Source organism: Ursus arctos, unplaced genomic scaffold (assembly GCF_023065955.2).
Source record: "Ursus arctos isolate Adak ecotype North America unplaced genomic scaffold, UrsArc2.0 scaffold_32, whole genome shotgun sequence".
NCBI lineage: Eukaryota > Metazoa > Chordata > Mammalia > Carnivora > Ursidae > Ursus > Ursus arctos.
The window spans coordinates 15591237-15609982 of NW_026623008.1; the positions used below are offsets into that span (position 1 = coordinate 15591237).

The 18746-nt window shown below is 59.3% G+C and overlaps 1 protein-coding gene across 6 annotated transcripts in view; it reads right to left on the reverse strand.

Annotated features, from left to right (window-relative positions):
• Positions 1-18746, reverse strand: part of HSPG2 (heparan sulfate proteoglycan 2) — a 97269-nt gene that overhangs the window by 44988 nt on the left and 33535 nt on the right. For 2 of the 6 annotated variants that reach the window (XM_044390571.3, XM_044390570.3), the window contains exons 4-24: positions 12721-12830; positions 12557-12615; positions 12118-12278; positions 11009-11059; positions 10451-10579; positions 9939-10193; positions 9734-9853; positions 7800-7931; positions 7514-7658; positions 7270-7421; positions 7031-7177; positions 4436-4599; positions 3771-3950; positions 3478-3674; positions 3222-3369; positions 2382-2509; positions 1818-1904; positions 1669-1727; positions 1423-1490; positions 411-572; positions 104-280 (exon numbers count right to left, since the gene is read on the reverse strand). In XM_044390571.3, coding sequence (XP_044246506.1) covers positions 104-280; positions 411-572; positions 1423-1490; positions 1669-1727; positions 1818-1904; positions 2382-2509; positions 3222-3369; positions 3478-3674; positions 3771-3950; positions 4436-4599; positions 7031-7177; positions 7270-7421; positions 7514-7658; positions 7800-7931; positions 9734-9853; positions 9939-10193; positions 10451-10579; positions 11009-11059; positions 12118-12278; positions 12557-12615; positions 12721-12830 — 2831 coding nt within the window. The remainder of the gene's footprint in view (positions 1-103; positions 281-410; positions 573-1422; positions 1491-1668; positions 1728-1817; positions 1905-2381; positions 2510-3221; positions 3370-3477; positions 3675-3770; positions 3951-4435; positions 4600-7030; positions 7178-7269; positions 7422-7513; positions 7659-7799; positions 7932-9733; positions 9854-9938; positions 10194-10450; positions 10580-11008; positions 11060-12117; positions 12279-12556; positions 12616-12720; positions 12831-18746) is intronic. The other 4 variants (XM_026517117.4, XM_026517116.4, XM_044390572.3 and 1 more) reach the window with 3 other exon arrangements.

Sequence of the window (18746 nt, forward strand, 5' to 3'; positions counted from 1 at the left end):
CCTCTTTTCTCCAAAGGCACCCTGACGCTCTTGTTTCCGAGCCTTTGCCTGTGCTGTCCCTGCTGCCCAGAGTTCCTTTGCTCTTCCCCGCCCCCCTGCCCACCTTGTCCCCGCGAAAGCGTGGGGGGAGGCTCCAGAAGTAGGGTCCGGCCAGGAGGTTGTGGAAGGAGGAGAAGACCAGCTCCCCGGGCGCGGGTGAGGAGACGCCCTCGCTGGTGGTGTGGGTGCCCGCAGCATTGGTCAGGCTGAACTGCCCGGGCTCTTCAGAAGCCCCACGCACCTGGGAGGGGGAGAGGAGGCCGGCATGGGGGCTGGGGGCTGGCCCTGGCGTGTGGCCCACCCTGGGCTCAGGGTTCCCCCCCCCCGCCCCGCCCACTGCCTGCCGTCTCCCCGCCCGCCCACACAGGTACCTGGGCGCGGCTCCAGGACGAGCTGGTGCACTGGCGACTGACCCCCATGCAGAAGCACTTGAGGCAGCCGTCAGGGTTGCGGGCGCTCAGGTGGAAAGAGCCGGCGACACACTCGTTGCACAGACGCCCCACCACGTTGTTCTGCGGGCACAGAGCTGGGAGCTGCAGGACGGCCCACAGGAGGGGCTGCCTGGAGCTTCCGGCTTCATCTGCCCACCTTCTGGATGGGGACCCAAGGCCGGGAAAGCCATGGAAAAAGCACTTATAAGCAGGGCTGCCACCATGTGAACAGTGATTCCCAATTAAGAGGAGCTTAAGCAACGAATCTTTTCCCCCTTTTCACTTGGGCTGATAGGGGGCTCACAAACACACGTAGATTTGAAATAGAGCAACTTGGTTAAAAGTTACTGCTACTCTCTATGGAGTGTTTCATGCACTGTGCTGGTTTCTGTTCGACCACCAGCTCATTCAGTTCTTCTGAGTACCTTCGGAAGTGAGTGATACCTCCGTGCTTCCCATGAGAAAACGGAGGTTCAGGGATGGGAGGAATGATTTACACCAGGTCCCTTGGCTTGCTCATGCATTCTGGGATTTAAGATCTGGAGTGCTTAACTCCAAAATCTGCCCAGTTCTTTTTTCCACTGACTCTCGATTCTCCCACTCTTACTGCAAATGATGTCCCTCCCCTGAGCCTCCGTTGCTCATCTGTAAACTGGGGACACTAATACCCATATGGTCACGTCAGCGTGAGAACATTAAAGGCGAAGGTACAACACAGAGACAGCAGTCACACAAAGAATGACGGGCAAAGCACCTGGGAGTTCAGCCCAGGCTACCTGACCCCCCAGTGTAAGCTCCTTCCCGCTGCCAGACCACCTCTCATGAGGGGGAGCCTCTAGCTAAGCTGTCACCCACCAGCCAAGGAGCTAGGGAGAAGGTGGAGCCTCCTTCCTCCCTCTCCCAGCTGTGTCCCGGGAGGCCCCTGGGGTGGGGGAGGGGAGGGCCTGCGTACCTTACAGCGGCAGGCCTCCCCAGAGGTCCCCGTGCTGCCTCGCTCGTCGCAGCGCACAATCTCCTGGTCTGGAAGCACAAAGTGGGTGTCAGCAAGGCAGGGGGGAATGGGATAGACCCAGTCTGGCCAGACAGGTGGCAGAAAGGGATGGCTCCCCAAGGATCATGGGGTTGGGGCCAGGCTCCAGGACTGGGGTCCGGTGGGCAGCCTGGGGAGGTGCCCGGGGATGGCGGCTGTGATACTCACTGGTGGGCCTGCACTTCCCGCCGGGCTGGATGGGGTTGCCCTCATACCCAGGGGCACAGCTGGTGGAGAGAGGGAGGGTCGTCAGCGGCACTTCCGTGTCCCCACCCAGGACAGATCGCTTCCCCCGGTCCCCGCTGGCTCTCCCTCACCTCTCACAGCGGCGGCCTGTGTAGCCTGGGGCACATGCATCACACGTGGCTTGACCATCCGTGTCCAGGAAGCAGGTGTCTGAGAATCTGTGGGTATCAAGTGGCGGGACAGGGGGCAGGGCTGCAGCGATGGGTCAGGCCAGGGCTTACACTCCCACCTTGGGAAATGATTGTTGCCCACATGGCACAGTATGCCATGAGACATGATGCCATCTTTGCCCACCTATCCTTTTTTTTTTTTAAGATTTTTTAATTTCTAAGTCATCTCTACACCCAACATGGGGCTCGAACTTACAACCCTGAGATCAAGAGTCGCATGCTTTACTGAGCCCCTGCCCACCTATTCTCCATCTGCAGCCTCATAGTAGCACCAGAAAGACAGATGGGCCCATTATATGGGGAAGGAAGCTGAGGCCCAGAAAGGTCAAGGGGCATGGAACAATTTAGTGACCAGGTTAGGATTTGAACCCGGGTCTCCCACCTCCCTGCCCAGAGTATGCCCCTTGCCTGCTGTACTGCCCACCGCCCCCCAACACACCTCCCCCACCCTGAGCCGGCTCTGACCTGCGGGAGGCGTCAATGTATGGGCAAGGGCAGGGCCGGCAGGCAGTGGCTGTGGCCTTTGTGGCATCCCCAAAGAAGCCAGGCTTGCATTTATTGCACTGCGGCCCCTCTGTGTTGTGCTGGCAGTTCTGGGAGGAAGGGGAAGGAATGGTTCAGGTCCTACAGAGCAGGCCCTCCGCCCCCAGTGTAGGGCCACACTGGATTCCGAGCGTGGCCACGTGAGGCTGCCCCAGTCCTCCATCATGCTGGAATTACTTCACAGCTCTGCAGCCTGGGGAGAATCCAGCTGCATCCTGATGGGGAATTCGTCACCTCACACGGGCAGTCTGTTCCACAGAAGGTTCTAAATGCCTGCTTTATCCGGACCTAAACCCGCCTCCCTTTTCTAACCTGTATCCACTGGCCATTTCAGGCCTCTGGAATCTGTTTCTTCTTACCCTATGCAGCTCTTGAGGAATTTGAAGATGGTAGCTTTCTCTGCTTGAGCCTTGTCTTCTGTCAGCTCCATAATCCCAGCCCCCTCCACTATTCCTTAGAAATACATATGATTTCCAGGCTTCCTCCCCTTAGGGCTGCCTTGCTAAGGACCATCCTTAACACAGTATTCTCCAGGACTGTTCTGACCAGGGTGGAAGAGAGTAGGACCTTCACCTCCCTTATCTAGACGTTATACCTCTGTTAATGCATCCAGAGGTCATGACAGTTTATCCAGCAGCCATGACAGTCATTCTAGACACTCATGCTAAGCTTGTGGGCACCAAGAGGCTTCACCCTGGGCCCCGCACCCTGTCTGTGCTCCCTGCCCCAGCCAGAGTCTGAATGCCAACTGACACTACTCACCAGGCAGTGGCCATACACGGGGTCACAAGAGCTGGCGTGCCCATTACAGTTGCAGCCAGAGCAGGTGCCCAGGTAGGGCCCGCCAGGCACCCGGGTGAAATGGGCATCACAGCTCTCGCAGGATAAGCCGGAATAGCCAATGGGGCATCTGTGGGGGCAGGACGAAGACAGTGGTTACAGGAACCGTGAGGCCCTGCTGTTTCTCCCCTATCCTTGCTGGGGACTCTGTGGTTTCGAGCCCTGCCAGGTCAGGTACCTGCACTCCTCCACGCTGTGGGCCCGGCCGTGGCTGGTGGCGTGGGTGACGGTGGTGTCCATGGCGACGTCACTCAGGCCCACGCTGGCCATCTTGGCATTGTACACCGTCTGGATGAGCACGGCCTCCAGGCTCTGCAGCACCTGCAGCATCTCAGCCCGCTGCACTGGCCGGCCGGACTCGTGGACCCAGTGCTCCTGGATACGAACAACGGTGTGTGGAGGCGTCACACGTGAGCACCTGCCCGGCCTGTAGCCCCTCCCCCCAGCCCTGAGAGCTCAGGCACCGCCTACCTCGGAGAACTGAACCTGGCGCTGGTTTAGAGTGCCAGGCTGGGTGGGCACGTGCCCTCGGGAGAGAAGGCGATATCCGGCGCCCACGAGGACCACATCCGGCCGCTGCACTGGCTCCAGCATGCCACGGGCCAGCTCATAGCGCACCTTGTAGCTCAGGGAGCCACCGTAGGAGTCCACCTGGTCGGGACAGGGCAGATCAGGGCAGGGAAGCCGGGGGCACGACCTGATGCCTGCTCTGGGCCCAGTTGGCCCTTCCTCCTTCCCTCTGGGTGCCTGGAGCTCACTGTATGTCTGGCACAGAGCTGGCCACGGCGAAGCAGAGATGGGGGGAACTTGGCTCTGCCTTGGGGGTACTCGGTCCAACACGGGGAGTAGACTAAAAGGTGCCCAGGGAGGCCCAAGGAGGAGCACTGATCCCATCCCTGGTGTGGGGGAATGGTCCAGGAGCCCCTTTCTAAAAGCTGACTCGGCATTCCTTCCAACCTGAGCGTGGTGGCCAGACACCCTACTCTGAACGAATAAGCCAGTACCCCCCTTTTCCCCAGAGTGGAGTCTGTCCTGCTGCCTGCCAGCTTCAGAGGGAGCGGGACCCAGGCGGGTTCTGGGCATGGGAGTGGGGCTTGGCCTTTTTCCCCATCCAGAGCAGCAGTCCCGTCCCTCACCTTATTGCCCAGGAACTGCTCGGGCAGAGTCCAGAAAGAGTCATGCACTAGGAAGCGGCGGGACAGGTCGACCAGCTGGAACTCCTGCAGAGCAGGGTCGATCTGCAGCTGGGTGGAGGAGAGGGGTGGCATGCCGGGCTGCGAGGGCATCGTCACATTCACACCTGAGGGCAGCAAGAGGGAGGGGTGAGGGCCACAGCGCATGTCTGCCCGAGACACCCGCCTTGAAAGGCGGTTATCCAGAAAGATGGGAAAGTTCTGGGAGAAATCTGACTTAAAGAGAACTTCAGTGTCTTTCCCCAAGTCAAAAAAAAAAAAGAAGCAGTTTTTTTCTTCTTTGGAGTAGCCTTTCCCAAAGCACGCTGTGGGGAAGTCAATGCTGGAGAATGATGGCTGGGAACCATCTGGGAAACCACAGGGTCAAGAAAAGGTCACGGGGATTCTTTGTAGCAGGACTTCTCAGAGCCTTTTGTTTGAGGACAGCTCCACGGACTGTCAGGGTTGGAACGGCCCTCAGGGGGCAGTAGAGAGCTACCCAGGGCTGAAGAACAGCCGCCAAGTCCTGGTTCCACTGATGTGTGAGTCTGCACAAAGGCCTCAGTTTCCTTATCTATACAGTGGAAGCAATACTGGCTTGTTTCAGAAGGTTATTAGGAAGCTAAAATGAGCAAATAGATAGGAAGTACTTAAAACAGAGTGTGGCACAAAAGCAGCGCTCAAAACCAGCTGTTTATGGTCTGTTGTCATTATGATGGTTGTCTAGCCCGCCAGGGCCCCCCCCCCACAACATACACGCACGCGCGCACACACACACACACACACACACACACACACACACACGGAGGATTTCTCTCTACAGCGTGCTTCCAGATCCCTAGGGCAGCACTAACCATCCAAGAAAATGTTGGTGAGGACAGACGTGTCCTGTGCTTGTACTCTCGAATACAGTAGCCACTAGACATATGTGGCTACTGGGTGCTCAAAATGTGGCTAATGTGGCTGAGAAAGAGATTAATCATGTTTTTTTAAAAGATTTATTAATTTATTTGAGAGAGAGCGAGAAAGCCTGCGTGCACAGTGGGGAAGGGCAGAGGGAGAGAGAGAATCGAAGCAGACTCCCTGCTGGGCACGGGGCCCGACGTGGGGCTCAATCTCACAACCCTGAGATCATGACCTGACCCAAAACCAAGAGTTGGATGCTTCACCGACTGAGCCACCCAGGCGCACCAGCGAGTGGATCAATTTTAATTTAAACAGCCACATGTTGTTAGTGGCTACCGCGCTGAACAGCTCTAAGGGGTGGGGGGCTCGTTGCCTCCCAACCCTGGACAGGTTTGACTCTTAGAAATTCCTTCTTTGTGCTAAGACTACATCTGTGTGAAACCAGCTTCCCCCCTTCCTCTTAAATGTAACCCCTGTAACCATGGAGAAGTCCACATCCACGTCCGCAGAATAACCACGCGGAGCCCCCAAGACCAGGCCACGCTCCCCCAGGCCTGCCTTCCTCCCTCCTTTGCAGGGATGTTTTCGTGTCCCCCGCATCCTAGTCACCATCCAGGCACAGGCCACCTGCTCAGCCTGGAAGCCCCGCCCACCCTGACTGCTCCGACCCCGATCAGACAGGCCCGGGGTCCAGCTCTCAACATCCTCTAAACAGCCGTGTAACCCTAAGGAAGCCACACAGCCTCTCAGAGGACCTCAGGCTCCCCGTCGGAAAAGAGTAAAAACAGCCCCAACCCTGCGAGGACGACCGGCTATCTGATGACTGTGTGTCGGGCCACAGCACCGGCTGAGTGCTTACTATGGAGGCAGCTAAGTCCTCTCCTTGCATTTAATCCTTTGTGATGCAGAAAATGAGATGGGATGCAGCTCCATGCGGGGCAGTAAACAGGGGCTGGGACTTGAACCCAGGTCCGTGTGCTATCTGGGCCCATGCCGTTCTGCCTCTCAGAGCCAGAGAGAGCGGAGTCCAGCTGCCGGCCTTTAGGTTTGGGGACACAGGCCTGAAGAAGCCAAGGGTCCCCCAGACAGGTCAGGCCCAGGCTGAGAAGATGCCGAAGCCGGGCTCTGGGGACACTGGCACCTCTCCGCCTCTGGGGATGGGGTTGCTGCGGATGACGACGAGGACATCAGGGAGTACGTACGGGGCACTTAGCACGGACTGAGCACGATTCTGCATGGCTTATATACGTTAGCCTGTTAAGTCCTTCCAGCAAGGTGGGAGGTCGTTCTTTTATCCCCATTTTGTAGAGGAGGAAGTGGAAACACAAGACCGTCCCTTGACCAAGGGCACAGGCAGTCAGGGAGCGTCAGGATTTACACAAGGCGTCTGGCGCCAGAGCCCGCCCTCTTCATCACCCAAGCAGGCAGACGTCAAGGGTGGACTTGGCTTTTCCTAAAATGTTTGTTTCCCCGAAGTATTGTTCTCGCAGGGCTCAGCCTTCCTTCGGCAACCCTGTGCCTGTCCTTGAACCTGGCCCCACCCGCCCACCCATGCTGCTCTCCCCTCTCTGCCCTCTCTCTAGGCCTGGTGCCCCCCACCCCCGCCCTCCTGCCCACCGCAGCACCCGCCCACCTGTCCGCCCGCCAACGCACCCTTGAAGTCATCGGGCCGGTCAAAGCGCAGCCGGATCTGGTCCCGGAAGCGGCGGCTGCTCTGGCACACGCTGGTGGCCCCAAAGCAGAAGCAGGGCAGGCAGGAGGCGCTGTGCTCCAGGTAGAAGTGCCCGTCGGGGCAGGGCCCTGCCGGGTGGCACGGGAGCGGGCTGTAGCCGGTCACCAGCACGTGGTAGCTCGACCACCACGACCAGGGCCCATCTGCCCACCGACTGTACCTCGCTTTGGAATGAGCTCCAGGACACCGTCAGGAATGCCGAACACCATGCCCCGGGCGTTCATGGCCTCACAAGTGTAGGCACCCTGGTCTGCCTCCTTCACATCGCGGATGGTCAGCGTGCCACGGCCTCCTTCGCTGGTCACTGTCACCCTGGAGGGCCCCGAGACAGAGGTGGGGTCAGGCCAGGGCCACTGCCCAGTGTCCCCCAGATCCCCAGGCCTTGCCCGGGCTCAGAGCCATACCTGGGATGAGAGGGGATGTGGCCCCAGTTAAGCCTCCAGTTGATGATGGGGGTGGGGACGCCAATGGCCACGCAGGTGAAGGTCACTGTCTGGCCCCGGGAAGCCTGGATGGACTCCTGGGGTGGGGTCACCACCTGGGGGGGCACTGGGGAGACCGGAGACAGGAGTGAGGGGTGTGAAGGGCAAAGGGAGGAGGAGTGGGGGAGGAGAGCAGGGCCATGGGAACCCACCCACCCTAGGGTTCAGGGCCCGTGGCTTGCATCCCCTAACCCCGGCCCCCACTCACTGCAGCCAAATTCATCACTGCGGTCGGGACAGTCGCTCTCCTCGTCACAGTGGAAGCTGGACGGGATGCACGTGTTCGTGGAGACACAGCGGAACTGCGTGGGCCCGCACACATCCTCGGGGCGCTTGGCAGCTAGGGGACAGAGCCAGGCGGTGTGGGCAGCCTGCACTGCCCTCAGGGAGGATCACCCCCACTCCCACCTACACCCAACAGTCAACCCTGCCTACGTTCCCCTGGTGTCCCCAGGGTCACTCTCCTCGCCCGCATGACACACAGCTGTCCTGATGAGACCCACACACTGTTGCCACAACATTGCCAGCTGTCACCAGCCGGCCATCAAATGGCTCATCACATCACCCTGTCCCCACCACTCGCTGCACCTGCATTCCCCCAAACAGAGACACACCTGGCACACTACAGCCACTCAGTTCCTTCCACACTCAGCCGGCCTCAGAAGCACAAGACCTCTGTCAAAGGCACAGGCAAAGTGACTGGCATCCCTAGACACCAGGTAATGCCTGGTGCGGGGCTCTCTAGCAGGAAGGCCTTACAAGCGGCCTGCCACAGCCCGAACCTCGCTGCTCTGTACCCCTCTGACTGGCCCAGGGGGGCCACCTGGCCTGAGGCCGCCGCCTGAGGACTGGCCAGAAGCCCGGGGTTGGCCTGGCACCAGGGCTGGGCCCCAGCTGGGCATCTCTAGGAGACAGTGACCGAAATCTTTCCTTGGGGAGACTGACTTTGGGACAGACACACATACAGGGACAGAGAAGGCAGAGTGGTGTAGGAGAGGAGGCCACGGGGAAGGAAGTGAGAGGAGGCCAGGAGGCAGCCATCTACTGACCAGCTTGGGGCTTCTGTCCCAACACTCTAGGACCTCCCAAGGCCACTCAGCTTTCACATTCTCTGTCCCGCGCTCTGCCAACAAGGACTCGGTCTCCTTTGATTTTTCCCCAGCTGAGAAGGGCTTTTCAACTAAAGCCCTCAATTACTTCTCTTTCCCAAGGGGCTGTCTCGTCAGGCAAGCTTAGAGCCACAGGAAGGACACCATAAAACTGTCAGTATGCGGCATGCTGCTGCTTTTCTCTGGCACCGATGAGGGGCAGGGAAGGCGGAGGAAGGCAGGGAGGAGCCGGACCCGCGGACAGAAGGAATGTCAGCATGCGCCCAGGCTCGTGACCCGGGATCACAGAGAAGTGATTTGAAGATTATCCTCAATCTCAGACTACCAATGCCCGGATTCACCTACAGGGCAGGGCACTCAAGATGCTACCTGATAGGGCGTCTGACTCTCCAGCCTCACCCACTTAACGTCAGAATGTCTTTAACATTGTCTGGAGGGCTGGGTGGATGTCAGTTGAGTGGATGGGCCGGGCTAGGAGAAAGGAAGGGTGTTAGGTTGGTGGGTGGAGAGCTGGAGGAAGAGCTGTGTGGACAGACAGCGGGCGGACCGAGAGTTGGGTGAATGGGTGCATGGAGAGATGAACAGTGGCCGACGGAATGGGGAGACGATGAAGAGCTGGGCAGATGGGTGCCCAAAAAACTCAGAACTAGCTCTATGTGAAGAAGCCTTACGCCCATCAGGGAAAGGCTCTGACTCCCACATAAGCCAAGAGTCAGATCGTTAGGGGACACCAGGCTATCAAGCCCTCTCGGCCACTTGTCTGAGTTTTACCCAAGTGTAAATAACACAGAGAAGAGCTATTATAACAAGGGACAGAAAAGAAACAAGGAGACATTAGCCACAGGCAGTCTGGCCACACGGATTCCTACAAAGCTCAGCTCAGAGCCAAGAGCCCTCACCGCTGGGGTCCGAGAGAGAGGAACCTTCAAATCTGTCCCCAGGGCCTCTGCGCTTGGCCAGGGAGAGCAGACGGTTGTACACACAGGGCTGGGGCAGGGGGGCTGGGCCCGGGGGGGGGGGGCAGCACACTCACGGCAGTCGGTCTCGTCGGTGCGGTCCTCACAGTCAAAGTCCCCATCACAGTGCCACAGCTTGAGGGCGCAGTGCCCGTTCCCACAGGGGAACTCATTAGGCTCGCAGGGCGGACTGGGGCCTGGGGGACCGGGCCAGGTTCAACCAGCAGCCCTCCCCCAGCCACTCCCCTGGCCCCCTCCCACCCCCACCCTGCCGGTCCTCACCGCAGTCTAGCTCGTCACTGCCGTCCTTGCAGTCCTCTTGCCCGTCGCAGATGTAGTCTTTGGGGATGCAGTGCCCGCTGTGGCAGGTGGCCTCGTGAGGCCCACAGGGCAAAGGCCTGCCTGGACTGGGGACCAGAAGCTGGGGAGCAGGCATGCCTGGGAGCGGCTGTGGAGTGGTTACCTCCGGCTCCGGCGCTAAGGGTGGTGTCTCCGCCAGGGCAGGGGCTACGGAGCTGAGCTCCGGGACTGGCTCCTCTGTGGACAGAGCCCTCCTGGTGTTGGCACAGGGTGGCGGCACGTGGCTCCTCATCCCTCACCCCCACGCTCTGCTGGCCCTCCCTGTACCTCCCTGCCACATGCATTGCCCCCGTCCTTCCCGTATCCCTGCCCACCTCCCTTAGAGCCCCTGCCTGCACCAGACCCTCACGGCTCCCGGTAAACTTGGAGGCCCCGGGGCGCCCTGGCCCCGCCTGGTGTCTGCAGGCCACCTGTGGCCCCGGATGGCCCCTCACCACAATTGAGCTCATCAGACATGTCCCTGCAGTCAGGCCTCCGGTCGCAGCGATACTCCAGGGCTATGCACTCGTTGTGGCTGTGGCAGGCAAACTCGGCCTCGGTGCACACTCTCGAGACCTGGGGCACTGCAGAGGTGGGACAGGGTCAGTGGGGCGGGCGGGGATGGGCGGGTCGGAAGGCATGGGCGGCACAGGCACTGCGTGGCTGGGAGCAGGCTTTGGGGCCCTGTGTCTGGCTACTTGGCTTCTGGCAGACTTCCGCGAGGCAGAAGAGCGCACGGTGGACACATCACAGCATACACAGGGCATGGAACGTGCGGCGGTGGCCTCACCCATCCCTTCCAGAAACCCCGCACACAGTTAACAAGCCACACGCATGCGGCCACCACATCACATCACATGCAGGCCGCAAGCTGGCCCAGAGAGGACGGGCGGAAAGGCCGAAGGGGCGGCTGGTGGGCTCTGCCCAGCCATCTGACCCTCCTCCTTCCTTCCCCTCCCTCCAGGAACTCATCCAGGTACCTGACTGGGCCTAGGTCTGGCTTATACTCTCACCCGGTGTCACTGCGGCCGCCACGGCAGCCGGAGGGGGCGGGGGTGTCTGTGCTGGAAAGGAAGGTGTGATCAGCACCAGCCCACCCGGGGCCTGGGACCTAGCCAGGGCGGCTCCCTAAAAAGTGGGGAGAAGAGGGCTGGGCGCCCAGCAATCTTCAGATCTGGAGCTGGGGATGCCAAAAGAGCACACCCGATCTTTCGGCGCATTCATTGGGGTTTTATGTGTGGAATGAGAGAGGTGATGGTTTCACTGTTTTTTCTGGTTGGGCTACGGCATGGTAGGGAAAGAGTGTGTTCAGTTCTGGGTTCCCCCAAGTCAGGGACGGTGACGTGTCGGGGCTTTCCCAGGAGAGAGACAGGGATGGAATCGGGGCTGAGAAGCAGAGCCTGTGGGGGAATGAATGGGGCCTGACTGGTCTGGGAGTCCTAGCAGGAGACAGGGTGCCGTGCAGAGAAACCCGGGTTGACCAACAGCGAAGGCCAGTCCTTGTATCTGATAGCTGTGTGACTGTGGGCTGGTTTCTTGGCCTCTCTGAGCCTCGGTTTCTCACTACCTCTCATCACAGGTTCTGGCAAGACCGGCACAGACATGGTTTGGCATCAGTTCTGGCTTTTCCACTACTGCCTGTGTGACTGGACAAGCCACGTGTTCTTTCTGGGCCTCAGTCCCCTAATCTCTAAAACAGGAGGAATATCTACTTCACAGGAATGATGAAGGTTGAATGGGAGGCTGGACATACGGGCCTCACTGAGTGCCTAGTCAGCATTCAATAAACATTTGTTGGTTATTATTAAATGCAGAAGTGTTTGGATCTGAACGTACCGTATGCAGAAGGGAATGATTACCTACTGTCAGCGTATAGAAGTCTAGAGAGAGAGAGGGAGAGCAGAAACTGGGTCTAATTGGACACATGTTCAAGGAAACAGATTACACCCAAACCCAGCCAGGGCTGCAGAGAGACTGATGGAGCAGACTCGTGGGGTAGTGAGCTCCCAGTCCCTAGTGGTGTACTGGTCCCATGCTAGAAGAGCCCATGGGGGAACCCTGGAAGGGGACCCACATGAGTCTGAGAAACGAGGAAGTGCCCCAGGCCCCAGGATGGGCTTACCTGTGCCCAGGCGACGGAACTGGAAGCCCTGGGGGGAGGTGATGTAGGAGGCAATGGAGCCGCTGGAAATGACCGTGTGCAGCACCCCCTGAATCTGAGCCCCGTCCGCGTTCCCTTCTGAGCCCACGTCCAGCTCCACAAACACCCAGCCGTCCAGCTCCCTAGGGATGGGGATGGGGCAGGGGAGCAGGGTGAGGTCGACCCCCGCAGACTCAGCTCCTCCCTCGGCCCCCTGCCTGAAGCCCAGGCCTGCTCTCCTCTTTCCCTATTCCTGCACAGCCTGGACCCAAGTGGGGCAATTTAAGGTTGAAATTGTCTCCCCAAACTCCTAAAATTCCATCAACAGAGATCCACTCCATTTGGCTTCTCTTACTTCCCCTCCTTGTCACCCCCCTCCCACCACCCCGTCCCTCACCGGCCCCCAGGGGACCCTTCTCACTTGATGAACACCACACTGACAACCTGGTCTCCAGGAATCTTCAAGTACTCCGACTCGAGCTGGAGAGTGACACAGCACCGTCAGCCTCCAGATACCTTCACCTCAGGGCAGTCCCGCACCCCCCATACTCGGGGAGCTCCCGAGCCCCTTCCTCTTCCCCTCACCGTGTCTACCACCGCCTCGGACACCTCCCGGAACTCCTCGGAGCCCGCATCCTCCAGCCGAGGGCTGTAGTGGATGGAGCGGGTGAAGTTGACCAGGGCCCGGAAATAAACTGCAGAGAGGAGTGGAGTGTCACCATGAGGGGCCTGGCCTGGTAGGCGGTGGCCTCAGGCAGCTGGGCCAGTGGGAAGAAATTCAGGGATGGTCTCTAGTGGCCTCCGGCCCAGGCTGACACCTGTGTGCCCATAGCCATGCCCAGCACTGCCCGTATGAGCCCTTGTTGCAGTGGCCCTGGCAGGCCTGCCCAGGGTCAAAGCCAAGGCCCCCACCCTCCAGTGAGGGGCTTCAACCATCAGGGAAGTAGCCTGACCCAGAAGGTAAGCGACAGTGCTGAAGAGGCTCCCAGGGGCACAGAGGATGCTGGACAGGAAGGGCTGGCTTCCAGAAGAGGCTGGCCTGGCACAGGGATCTGCCACGAGTGACTGAGACGTGCTTCCCCACTCTTCCCTGGCTGGTTCTAGTCATCCCTCAGGGCCCGGCTCAGCCATCACCTCCTCCAAGAAGACCACCTGAACTGCCCTTCTCCCTCAAGCCTGGCTGGGTTAGAGACCCCCTCCTCTGGATCCCCCAGCCCCCGGGCTCCCCCCATCAGAGCACCTTCCTCCCTGCACTGCACAGATCCTTCCCGGTTACACACGAGCTGTAGGATATCATGGTGAAAACCATGGATTCTGAGGTCAGCCACACCGCAGGCACTGACCTCACCTCTCCGAGCTTCTGTTTCCTCCTCGGTCAAATGAGGATATTAATTACATTGACCACCCTGGGGAGCTGGAGGGAATAAATGGCATCATGCTTGCACGCACCATCTCCCCAAGCACTTAGATGCGGCACCTGGCACAGAGCAAGTGCTAGAGAATCGGGAGCTGGTGCCCCCTTTCTCTCCTGCTGCACCCACTGTGGACCTGATGAGGACAGCCATCCTGGAACTCATTCACCCCTGCATCCCCGGAGCCAGGGGAGTGCTTGGCACGTGGTTGGTGCCTAAGAAGTGATGGCTGAACAAATTCATATCAGATGGGTGTGAGCATACATACACGACTGTTGTCTGACCACCCATTATATACTATGCAAATATATACATATACATATAATATGTATAATGTTTTGTTTTTGTTTTTTAAAGATTTATTTATTTATTTGAGAGAGAGAGAGAGAGGGAGAGAGAGAGGAGGAGAGAGAGAGGGAAAGCACACAGGGAGAGGCAAAGGGAGAAGCAAACTCCCCGCTGCGCAAGGAGCCCGATGTGGGACTCGATCCCAGGACCCTGGGATCATGACCTGAGCCGAAGGCCGACGCTTCACCGACTGAGCCACCCCGGCGCCCCTGTATAATGTTTCATACACGTTAAATATCATGTTCATGAGTTCACGTAGCAGTTATACATACAAGATGACAGGACTGTGCACGAGTCATACGCATGCACGGGCACGCACAGGCACACACGCGCGGTGCCTGGAACAGAGCCTGGCACGTGCTAGACGCAGACCAGTCTGTATCATACGCTCACGGTACACACAGACGGGTGTGTGCACACTCACTACATACACAGACTAGCGTGCACACACACACTTTCTCGAGCCCCTACTATCTACGAGGTTTTTTCGGCATTAAATCTTATAATGAATCACGAATTTAGGTGTGAATTATAAATGCCAAGTTAATGAGTTACAAATGTTTAAATGCGTACAAGTGCCGAGGACAGACCCTGGGCCATAGGAGGCGCCATATAACGTGAGCTCTTACTACAGGAGAGCCAGCGGAGTGTAAAAAAAAGCTTAGCTGTGGAGTCAAGTTGCCATTCACAGCTCTGTGACCTCGGGCGACGTACTTAACCACCGAGGGTGAGCCTCGGTGTCCTCCTGTGTAAAATGGGGGTAACAGTGGTGCCCGCCCCAGAGGGTTCCTGTAAGGATTAAGTTCAGAAATGTAAAGTACTTATAACAGTGCCGGGGGCATACTAGGGGCTGCCTGGTTGAGCTGTAATTATCGTCTCTGGTCTTTACAACACACCCGAGGGGTGGATTTGGTTTTATTACCTCTCATCTGAGAGAGGCATTTATTCCTTTAACAAATCTATATTGAGGGCCTACTATGTGGTTGGTGGTGTTCTCAGGGCAGAGGGTCTGGCCGTGAACTCCACAAATGACCATTCCTGTCCCCACGGAGATCACTTTCTTTTTTTTTTTTTTTTTTTTAAAGATTTTATTTATTTATGTGACAGAGAGACAGCCAGCGAGAGAGGGAACACAGCAGGGGGAGTGGGAGAGGAAGAAGCAGGCTCCCAGCGGAGGAGCCTGATGTGGGACTCGATCCCGGATCGCCAGGATCACGCCCTGAGCCAAAGGCAGACGCTTTAACGACTGCGCTACCCAGGCGCCCCCGGAGATCACTTTCTAGTGGGAAGAGAAAGGGAACCAATGAGCAAGAAATATATGGACTCTGGGGAAAGAACAGGGGCTGGGGAGAGGGCGTGTTGGGGTAGGGGTAGGTTGCTACATTCCCAGGGTGGCCAGGCAAGGACTCTCCTCAAAGGGGATCCTTGAAGGAAGACAGTGAGCCATGGAGAAGAATCTCGAGAAGAGTATTCTGGACAGAGGGTACAGCAGCTTCAAAGTCCCTGAGGCAGAAGTGGGTTCAGAGAGGTGACCAATGACAGGGTGCAGCTGGTAGAGCAGGGAGTGGTACTGGCTGGGCCTGACTTCAAGGCCCGTCCTCTTGCCACTTCACTCGGTCAGGCCCACAGGTGCACAAGCCCCCCTGAGCAAGGACCCTCTTCCTCTGTGGCTTAGGCTAAGCAAGCCCTGGGATGTCCGGATGGGGCAGAAGGGGACTTCTACACTGAGAGAGGGTGCTTGTGATGGCAGGGCTGCCTGCTCAGAGACACAGGGACGGTGCTGGGCTGGGCTCCTGGGTGCCTGGTGGGTGGGGCTCTGTGGCTGGAGCGTGGAGGCCGTGAGCTGGGCCACAGAGGCCCCTTGTGAGCAGGCACAGAGGCCCATTGAGAGTCCCCCACCCCAGCCCCTGGCCTCAGCCCCATGGCCCAGCGCGGGCGAGGAGGCCGGGCCTCTGCCCAGGAATGCGCCCGCTCCCGGGGGAGGGGGCCGGGGCTCCACAAAGCCCTTTTCTCCGAGGCCCTGGGAAGGGCTCGGACCCTCCAGCCTGACCCGACCCCTGCCTCCTCCCAGACCAGGGGTAGGTCAGGGCGAGCACCCTCTCTCTTCCACCCTGAACTGCCTCCCTACGGCCAGTGTCTGAGGGTTGGGGCAGAAGGTAAAGCCCTGTCTGTTCCAGGAACCAGCACCTGGAGCTGAGGGTACTGCTACTGAGTGAAGCTGCCTGGGGTGCGTGTGCTTTCTGGGTGCCTACCCTGGCCAGCCCTCTCCCTCCTGGCCCTCATCTGACCCCATTCAGACAGCTCACTTGGAGCCAGAGGCTGGAGGGGCAGAAGACCGGGAGCTGCCTGCACCCAGGTGGGGGTGGGGAATACCCACGTGACCACCCCCTGCCCCGAAAGAGACTATCCCACCAACTCCCTGCTCAGCAGAACTCCTCTGCCACACACCCAGGCCCCTGAACCCCAGCCCCGAGGGCCCCTGGGTCCCTTGGGTGGGCCCAGCATCAGCAAGTCCTGAGGTGGGTACAAGATGCCTGCAGCCTCTAGGACGCTTTTCCCCAAGGGGCTGCTGTACTCATCTCTGTCCAAGCAGCGCCTGGGGTCGGGGAAGACCAGGGGCTCCGCCCACTGTGTTTAGAGCAGGATGCCCAGATGGGGCCTGGCTAGGTCCTGGGCAGGGGCCAGCCGGCCCCCCAGACCCAAAAAGAAAGAGCCTCGGAGCCTTGTGTGTGACAAAATAGAGGCTGGAGAGGACGGGGAAAGGGAGAAAGGACAAGGTAGGGAGAGGGAGGAGAGGGAATGGGGAGGGAGGCAGACGGAGCCCCGCAGGCTGCCTGGCCTCGCTGGCAGGAGACTCCTCACCAGCCACAGGAGAGCGGCCCAGGGCCTGCAGAGTAGAGCCGCAGAGAGAACGGCCGGGAGGGACAGCAAGGGAGGTAGAGGGGACCAGGGGGAGAGATGGAGATGTGAAGAGACAGAAACAGACAGACAGACAGGAGGAAATGACAGAGACACAGAGAGAAAGTGGGGAAGAAGGAGAGCAAGGTTCGAGACACAGGAGAAGGGAGAGGGAGAAAGAGACGGAGAAAGACAGAGAAGGAGACAGAAGGATGACGCACAGATAAGACAAAGAGGAGAGAGACAGCCCAAGGCAGGAGACCGAGACGGGTGTCAGAGCAGCCAGACAGGTTAGAGATGGAAAGAAACCAGGTGAGGGGAAGTGGGGGGGAGTCCCAGAGACAGGGAGTCAGAGCCAGGGGCTGTCTGCCAGGTTAGGGTAACGGCACACAAAAGACAAGGGTGGTGGGACAGGGCTGGGGCAGAGGCTGCGGGAGCCACAGCCCTGTCTGAGGGGCAGGTGGCACCATCTCAGGGGCTAGGCTCCAGGGTGTGGGGCTGGGCCAGAGCCCAGGCAAGGGGCATGGCCGGCGTGGCCCCAACTCGGTCAGGATGGGCCTTGCTTCCCAGCACGGGGAGGGCACTGGCCTCGGGCAAGGCTGAAGTGAGCACACGGAGCCCCTGGGAATGAGACACACGCTCGCTGCCTCCAGGCCTCAGACTCAGCCCAGCTGCCTGAACCTGACCCAAGGGTAGCGGGCCGGTGCCAGGTCAGGCCTGGAGGGTCTGAGGCCCTGTGTCTTCCCACGGATAGGCCCCACTCACAAGTACAGGCCTCTGCCTGGCTAGCCGGCCCTGCCCAGCTGCTGCTCCCCATTCCCCACCCCTGCCCCCACCTCTGACCCCTCCTGCCCTCACAGCTGCATCTCACAGGGGAGGTGGGCTGGCAAGGACTCCTCAGAGAGGGCAGAGCTGCCGCGGTGGACAGTCCCAGGGGAGGGGCTGCAGACGTTTCCAAATGGACAGTAGGGACAGGCCCAGGGCCACAGCTGACAGGCCCAGCTTAGCAAGAGGCAGCTCCCAGGCATCCTGCAGCCCCAGAAAGACCTACATGTGGAAAAGCTTCAGGCAGGATCTGAGTCCCAACGGCTGGAAGGTCACAGTCAGGACCAGGACACCTAGGTGCCAACCTTCCTGTCTGCACTTGCCCAGGTAGGACACCACCCTCTGGCATGCGGATGCCCCCAATGCACCAGTCAAAGGGAGGTGACCCCATCCCTGGAGAGGCGCACACCCACCACTGTGGGAGACACTGGAGGCAGTGCGGCTGCCCAGTGGTCCGCCTGAGCCGAGCTCCACCCTTGGCCCTGACCACAGAGTGCTCAGCGCTGGCTTCCAGAGAAAGCAGCAGGAACCATACGAAGCTGCTGGGCTTTGTCACCCGGTAGTTCCTTCTCGGCCCAGAGTCCTGGGGTGAGAAGAAGCAGGGACTCTGAGGCCCAGTGCTGGCCTGGCCCCGGCTCCACCGTGCGCTGAGTGCTGGCAGCGCGAGCAGCTGATGAAGGCCTGATTCTCTTCCCTCCACAAAGCCCAGCCCTCTTTCCCACCCCAGGAACCCTTGGCTTCCCAGCAGGTGACCTGAACTAAAGGCGGGGTCCTTCCCGGGTCCAGGGTGAGGCTATTCCACCCTTTGCCGGCTCAGTTGGCCTGCCCAAATGCCCTATGCCAAACAGCACCTCCACCTGGCCACCCCTGCCCGGGGTCCCCAGCTCTGCACCCCCAAGAAGGGATCTAGGGAAGGACTCCACAGTGGAGCCATCCTGGGAGATGTGAATTTTGCTTTGACTGCTGAGGGTCTGGCTTTCAGTACCTATTATAACTGGGCATTTCCTGCCTGTGGCCCTAAGCCTTGTCCCTGGGGCACAGACAGCCACAGAGCCCGGCCAACCCCTACCCCTCAGGGACCTGCCAATCAGGCCACACATCTGTCACTCGGCAAGTATGAAGCCACCC